Source organism: Ochotona curzoniae, unplaced genomic scaffold (assembly GCF_017591425.1).
Source record: "Ochotona curzoniae isolate NIBS_2020 unplaced genomic scaffold, NIBS_Ocur_1.0 contig_2404, whole genome shotgun sequence".
Taxonomy (NCBI): domain Eukaryota; kingdom Metazoa; phylum Chordata; class Mammalia; order Lagomorpha; family Ochotonidae; genus Ochotona; species Ochotona curzoniae.
The window spans coordinates 12,222,986-12,230,742 of NW_024465451.1; the positions used below are offsets into that span (position 1 = coordinate 12,222,986).

At 49.5% G+C, this 7,757-nt stretch overlaps 1 protein-coding gene across 1 annotated transcript; it reads right to left on the bottom strand.

The window, feature by feature from the left end:
* Positions 1 to 438: 438 nt before the first annotated feature.
* Positions 439 to 7,013, bottom strand: LOC121152403 (L-amino-acid oxidase-like). The gene is made up of 7 exons (XM_040974467.1): positions 6,972 to 7,013; positions 4,990 to 5,204; positions 4,535 to 4,647; positions 3,252 to 3,453; positions 2,721 to 2,789; positions 2,410 to 2,543; positions 439 to 1,929 (listed from the first exon to the last, which is right to left on the bottom strand). Exons 1-7 carry the CDS (start codon positions 7,003 to 7,005, stop codon positions 1,074 to 1,076), a joined length of 1,623 nt encoding a protein of 540 aa, XP_040830401.1. The 5' UTR covers positions 7,006 to 7,013; the 3' UTR covers positions 439 to 1,073.
* Between the last annotated feature and the right edge of the window lie 744 nt (positions 7,014 to 7,757).

The window sequence follows — 7,757 nt, forward strand, 5'->3', positions numbered from 1 at the left end:
AGAAGGCAAGGCCAGGCAAGGCAGAAGCCAGCAGGCTGGATGTCTGTTTGAGTCTTCCTTGCGGGTGGCAAGAATCCCAGCACTTAGGTCATCACCTGTTGCCTTCCCAGGCACAGTAGACAGAACTTGGCCCAGATACTTAGGCAAGGGCTGTGGGTGTCCCAAGTGATCATAACCACCTATTCAACGATGCTTTCCCTGTACGATCCACTTTTTAGGCACAGGAATGAGTCTCTGATTAAGCAGGTGAGTGAGTAAGACAGAAACATACGTGATAATTCTGTGAGACAGGAGCCCTTTGTTTTCTTGGAATAGCAACCTAAAAAGTTATAATCTTTGGAATTGCTTCTGAGTTCCCTGCCAGAAGAAAAGCAGAAGAAGGTAAGAAACTTTATTTCCTAGACTGCTGTAACAAATGACCACAAAACTGGATGCTTGAAAAGAACAGAAGTTTATTTTCTTCTAGCTTCAGAGACCTGATGCTCCATGCCTCTCTCCTAGCTTTCTATGGTTTCTACTAAGCTTGCTCCCCACGTTGTCGGTGTGTCAGCCGGCCTCCATCTTGACATGGCTGTCTTCCTCAGTGTGCGCCTCACTGCCCTCTTCTTTTATCAGGACACCAGCCATTGGAGTAGGGCGCCCCCTAAGTCAGGCTGATGGGATCTTGATTATACCTACAGGGATCCTGTTGCAGTGAAGGTCACGCTTGTAGGTTCCAGTGGCCATGAATTTAGAGGAACATGCTTTAAGCCTGAGCAGATACGATATTAGGAGAGCATAGCCGGAAGTGGAGAGTGGTGCTCTTTCAGTTTTCTGAGCCCAGTCACTCTGAGCAAGACCAACCTCACCCTAAAGTTTCAAGATCAATGGAGAAAAAAATTTCTCTAAGTGAGTCTGAGATTAATGGCTGTTACTTACAACTAAAAAAGTCTAGACTAATGTAGCAGGGAATGGAAAACAGAAATAAAGTGGTCCAGGGCTTGAGTGTTTGTCTGGGAGACCAACGGCGAGCTTTCTCCTGGGTCTCTGCTTCTTCCTTGTACTTGCCAGCTGGCTCCTCCCACCGGACTCCCTCAGGGATTGGTCCTGGGTGGGGATTCACTCCGGAGGTTGGCAAACGTCTCATGTGGAGGCACCTGTTCCACTCTGGCCTCAGCATCCACAGCAGCCTGAATATTCCTGGCAGCCTGGAGGCCAGACTTGATGGCCATGTCCATCCAGCTGTGAGGCAGGCTGGTATGCTCGCCCGCAAAGTGGATGCGGCCCTCTGGCTGGAAGAGCTGCCTTGAGTACTCCACAAATTGATGGGGTGTGAACTCAGAGAAGGCACCAATGGTGAGGGGGTCCAGTGACCAGTGCTTGACCACAGAAGAGGGGCACAAATGACGCAGTTCCTCCTTGGGTATTTGGTGCACGGCTGCAAGGTCACCCAGGACGAGATCTACTACCTGTTCCTGACTCATGGCGGACAAGAAGAGGGAATCATCGTTGTTGGTGTAGGAGGCCAGCAGGGTGCCCTTACCTCCAGGGAAACTGTGACTTGGGTAGTAGATAAAGCGTGAGGGCCGGTCAGTGATGGAGAAGCCACCCTGGATGCCGTCGCGTTCCCAGAAACGCTCATTGCAGACCAGCACCACCTTGGTAGCGCTGGCATAGTGCACTGAGCGGAGTGCATACATCTTGTCTGTGGACAGTGGTGGACGGAAGGTGATGAGGCGTGTGGCCTTGGCGGAGGCAGAGACAATGACGTAATCAGCTGTGAGGCTGTGCAGCTCAGAACTGGCATTGCCTGCACGATAGGAGACTCGCACCTCACAGCCATCCCTCATCACCATCTCCACCTTGGACTCCAAGTGGATGGTGCCAGGCTTTAAGGTGGCGCTGAGGCCAGAGGGGAGTTGGTCAAAGCCCCCAGTGATTTCATAGAAGCTGCAGGAGTGAAAAAAGGAGGAGGCATGAGGGTAGGAGACATTTCCAAATTTGATTCCAGTTGTGGGTCAGACACCTAGTCTGGAAAGGGCCCATTGTCCCACTCTCTGAGCTCCAGGCTTCTGGTTCCTCACCTGTATTAAGGCACAGTTTAGATAAAGCATCTTTGGTTTGGCAGCTTGGGAAACTGAGGCCCAGAGACAGTGATGTTCTTGAGGTTCCATAGGCATCTGGTGTGGAAGCCCAAGGACTCAGCCACCTTGCAACTCTGGAGCCCTAGAGCCACTGTCCTGCTTGTGGGACCTTGGTGACGCTCTAGAATGTTGCAGCCTCTGCAGGCTATGAACAGACTCTGAATGGGTACTCCCTACATGGGGGAATCTGCTTAGTGTGGGGCCCAGCTGCCAGCAATCGCAGCTGCCTTCCTCTGAGTGCTGGAGGAGGAAGCTGAGCTCAGTCCTGACCCCAGACCAGCCTTACTCGTCACTTTGGAAGATGATGCTAGTCCACAGGGACTCCAGTAGAGACTTGTAGTATCCAGCATCCTCATCCAGCACGTCCCCAATCATCTTCACTGCTCCTCTGCTCAGCTTCCCTTCCTTCAGCAGGTAATCCTAGGGAAGGGGGACAGCAAAGATGGAAATGTTGGGTGGGAGACACAGTAGAAAGGGGCCCAGTAAGTCCCATGGCCAAGACAAGGGACTGGGCTCTGGGGAGGTGAAGATCTGGGCCATGGAAAAAGAGCTTTAGAGGACAACCCTTCCTTCCTGGGTTTTGTTCACCTCACTTGCCTTGGTGGAGTAAGAATCATAGAAGGATATCAGGTGACTGCAGTTGGATGCTTTCAGATGTTGTCTGAGCTGCAAAAAGGAAGGGGAGAGGAGATGCTTTTGATTAGAGCTAGTACTTCTGGTTTTTTGGATGACTTCTGATGAGGGTAGGGGCAAGGAAATGGAACAGAAAGCCCAGGGCTGGTGTAATTTTGGAATTTTGTAAGTGTTTCTCCTTCCCTCTCTCTCCTTCATTTAAAGACTTTTGGAGAGTAAAATTGAAGGTGAAGACATTCACTGTGATTCCGGAGGACTGATCACTACCAAGGTTAGTTCCCTTTCCCCTCACTGCACTGACCGTGCTGAAGGCCCCTGGACAACTTGGGCACAAGGGAACAGAGGTGGCATTGTTCTCAGAGGGTGTTAGGAGAAGGAGATCAGAGTGCTTGATTAGAAGATAGATGGTTTGTGCCCATCCATTCACTTTCTAGGTATCCCAAGGCCAGCCCCTCCTCTTTTGCAACCCTGGCAGGGCTAAGGCAATAGGCACACCTTGGTGATGGCCTGGTGGAAGAGGTCCTTTGCACTCTTGCCCTTTTCTGTGGGGCTCAGGGGATAGCCCAGGAGCTCTGGGTTGGCCTTGACCTCCCAGGTGCGGTAGCGTTTTCCATTGATGAGGTACCAGGTGTTGTCATCATCCTGGATGAATTTGTTCAGTTTCAGGCCAAGCTTCTTGACATAGGTATGAACCAACCTGGAGCGGAGACAGAAATAACACAGCCCTTGTTCTCTTTCCTGTTGGTGTCACAACAGAAAACATTTCCAGGAAAACCGTGTCTCTTAGTGTGCCTGGAAGGGCTGACTATTTCTTCAACTCAAATCTTAACTTCCTGTTTCTGGGGGTGCTCATTGCCTGGGGGATGTAGGGAGCGGGGAGATTAAGCACACTGCATTGGATTCGTTAGGGAAACCCGGCCCATAGGACTAAGAAGTAGAGACAGGAACCATACCAGCCCCATCTGGTTTCTTCTTGATTTAAAGGAGACACTTTATCACCTCCTGGGAGAAACTTGAGCGAGTCACTTACTGTCACATACTTAGTTTCTTGATTTGAAAATGAGAATGGTAAGAGTATCAAGTTACAGGGTTAAGTCAATTAAATAATGCCCATTCAGGGGCTGGTGTTGTGGTTCAGCAAGCTGTGTTGCTGCCTGTGATGCTGGCATCCCATGTGAGTGTTGATAGGAGTCCTGGCTGCTCCACTTCTGGTCCAGCTCCCTAATACAGCTCTTGGGAAGAGAAAAGATGGCTCAGGTCATTGAGTCCTGCCATCCACAAAGAAGAGCATCATGGAGTTTCTGGCTCCTGCCTTTAGCTTGATCTGGGCCCAGCCTTTGAAGCCATTTGTGGGGAGTGAACCAGCAGATGGAAGATCTCAGGATCTGTTTTTCTTTTTCTGGCATTCTGCCTTTCAGACAAACTTTAAAAATATTCACATAAAATGCTTATAGCAGATAGTAAGTGTTCACTATAACCATTATTATTTATAAACAATATTTTTGTATCTTAATATAAAGTGATTGACATAGAAGAGTATAAGCTAAGAGCAACTGTCATAACTGTCACTTTGGGGCTTGTTACTTTCCATGAGATTCTGGGCTCTGAGCCATGCTCTTCTCTGATACATGGAAGATGTGTGTTAGTCCTGCTCCACGGAGCTGAATCACAGGACACACTGAACCTGAAAGGGCCTTGACAGGAGGTCAACAGGGCCCTTCCTGCTTCCCTGTCATTCTTCCTACTCATTGCTCCTCACCGCCCCTCCCCCCACTCACCTGTGGAATTTGGGGATTCTCATGGGTCCCAGTTCACAGTACCAGCCCTCTTCCTTGTTCCTGAATGTAACCACTCGACCCCCAATGTGGCTGCTGGCTTCCAAGACGGTCACCTGGAGTTCAGAGAAGCTGCTGTCATGCGCAGAGACATCCTGTGTGCCCAGCCCTGGGTCTCTTGATGTGGATGATAACCAGCCGGGGGACCCTGATCATATGAGTGATGCTACATAGCTCCCAAGGAGCAGAGCACTTCTTGGCCCTTGCCTGTAAGTTTAACTTCACTTTTCCTCCATAAAAACACAAATTGCAATGAATAATGATTAGTGGTTATGGATTTCAGATATCCAGTGGGTTACATATAATTGTTTAAAGAGTGACTGTACTGCCCTGCATGTTTTCCCATTTGAGAAAGCAACCTGGAAACAAACAATTGAGCCCCCTCCAAGCTCCCTCACCTGGTGGCCAGCATCCTGAAGGGTCTTGGCTGCAGCCAGGCCAGACATGCCAGCTCCCACTACCACCACGCGTTTGGCCAGTGGGGTGGGGTGGAGCCCGTTCTGGGCAGTGACAAGGAACGACTCATAGGCAGGGTCCTGGAAGCACTTGGCCAGGTCTTCAAAGTAACCAAGGCAGCTGGGAGCAGCCAACAGGAGCACCAAGAATAGGATGCCTGGGGGCAGAGAAAGCAACGGGAAATGATAGTACTGGGGCCTCGGCTTGTGCCCTACCTGCCTACCCAGGGGCAATGTGATTGCATGGATGACTGTAAAGTGGTCAGGTCAGGGTAATGTCTGGTGAGTGTGTGGCTGTAAATACGTGTACAAGGCTACTTTCAAAAAGTACCAGGAGCACAGAATTAAGAGGTAAGTTTGCGTTGGTAATAAAACATGAAATCCATGCATAATTTTTTTACAATGCACTTTTTCTGTAAGATTCTTGAAGACCCCTTATGTGTATGGATTTCAAAAGTATTTGCTCCTGAATAAGATTACCTTTTAATTCCATTTTCCTTGTACTTTCTGAACTCTTCTCTATCTGGGCCTGTGTGTATGTGGGGGCAGTTGTGTTGGGTGAGGTATAAATGTGTGCATGAACTGTGGTGGTGTTAGTTGCAGCATTGTGTCATTATTACTATTATGATTGTGAATGTGAGCTACAGGTTTACATGTGTTCGTGCAGTTGGAAATTCAGAAGGTGGGCAGGTTCAAATTTGACTGTTGGTGTGTCTGCTCTGATGGTGAGTATGTGAGTGTGAGCCTGTCTGTGAGTGTGAACGTCATTTCGTGTAGGAGACTAGTTGAGTTTGTGGTTCTTGCTTTGGATGATGTGTGATGTCTCTGTGTGAGGATGGTGTTTGTGGAACAGCGTGGATGACTAAATATCAATCTGTAGGGAAGCTGAGGTGGATTGTAGAACTGAGTATATCAATGTGAGTGAGAAAATGGGTGCTGGGCTCTTTATTAACTGCATGTTGAGCACAAGGCCGAGTTCTAGCAGAGCCAGAGGCTGGCTGTGTTCTTGGAAAAGTGTGCATTTCTGAGGTACGGTGTACATGTATGTGTGAGAAGGAGAAAGATACAATTCTTTGGAGGGGTGGGGAATTGGAAGTTTCCCTTGGGGGAAGTTGTAGTCCTATTGTTCTTCTCTAGCCTCACAGAATTATCCACCCAAAGCTTTCCGGGTATTTAATGTGTAGCCAAGATTGCAAGCCTTGGCTCAGATAGCTAGTAACTGCCAGGTGTCAAGTCCCGAGTGACTTGATCTTCTCCACCATTAAGCAGTCGGGTGTTCAGAGAAACTCACCTGAGAGTCTGAAACGAGGGGCCGAGTGGTGTGGCTTCCTCTGCGGCACCTCACATGTACACAGGCAGGAACTGTGACATGCTTACCTCTTTCTCCTAGCACTAGGCTTTTTTGGAGGGCACACATGACACTCTCTTCCCCCTTAGGCTTGTCTTCAAACAAGTGTGACAGAAAAAGATTTTCAGGGCCCACCCACTAAGGAGAACCAAGAACCCCAGCTGGGTCAAGTACAGGGGCAACCTCAGTCCCTCCAGCTCAGCCCCTTTCTCCACCTACCAGACCTACCTCAACCTCTCAACCCATTTTCCAACTTGAGCAGATTTTCCTACTTTTCCGAACTATTTCCATTCCACATCTTTCCACTTGAATAGTCCCAACCCTCAGAGACCAGTCCCATATGTTTAGATTAACCCCCTCTCAGAAGATTCACCATTCCTAGCTCCCAACTGAACTCCTTTCCCCTGTCTCAGTCCCTGTTCCTCCCCCTGGCATAACCCCATAACCAGACTCATCCTGAAGTCCATCTCAAATCCTTTGGGTATTTCTACCCTGAGTCTAGTTCCTCTCCCTATTCCAGTATCCAGCACCTCCTCAGGTTCCCCTCTCTCAGACCTACTAAAGGGATCCCACTTACCGTTCATCTTGACCATGGCCCTGCTGCAGCTCATTCTGAATCCTGGCTAGCTTTCATTTTCCTTATGAAGAGCCAGATCTACCCCAACAGGAATTGGCCTTCCTCCCACTAGCCTGCCCTTGTCCTCATTGGCTGGGCCAAGCAGGGTAGACCTGTCAGTCAAGATGTGTCCTATGAGGTATGAATGATCGTGGTCACTGACCTCATCCTATGCATCCTCACCTTCCTCCTGATCATATACCCTCCCAGGGAGCATCCCTTCGCCTAGCTCACACCATTGTACATCTGGTGCCATTGAAAGGCAGGGTTGTGGGAGCCAGATGGGCCCCCACAAAGCTGCTGTGAATATCTCCCAGAAAGAAATGGAAGTTGAGACTGATCATCTGGGCTGCATTAGATGCCCACTGCTGGGATCCCAGAACCAAATCTCCTGAATGCTCCCATGAGAAAATGTGCCTGCTGCCATTGCTGTTCCCCTGTGAGTCTGTCCAGGGTTGGGACTTGGGCCAGCAGTTCGTATTGGAGCCTACTCCCTTCTCTGTCTCTTCCAGCGACTCATTGGCAGGCAGGGCATAGTCCCCAGGCCTCATATGAAAGTGACAGAGTGCTTTTCTCCCCTTCCTCTGGATCCCTCACAGTTTCTTTAAGCATAGGTAGGTTTCCCTGACCCTGGAATTCCTGCTGCGAAGTAGTGGGGCAGCTGGTTGCAGTATCAAGACAGGCTTTTGTTCTCTGTGTACAGTCAGGGTGGAGGCAGGCTGGCTGGCAAGAGAAGCTTAGTGTGCA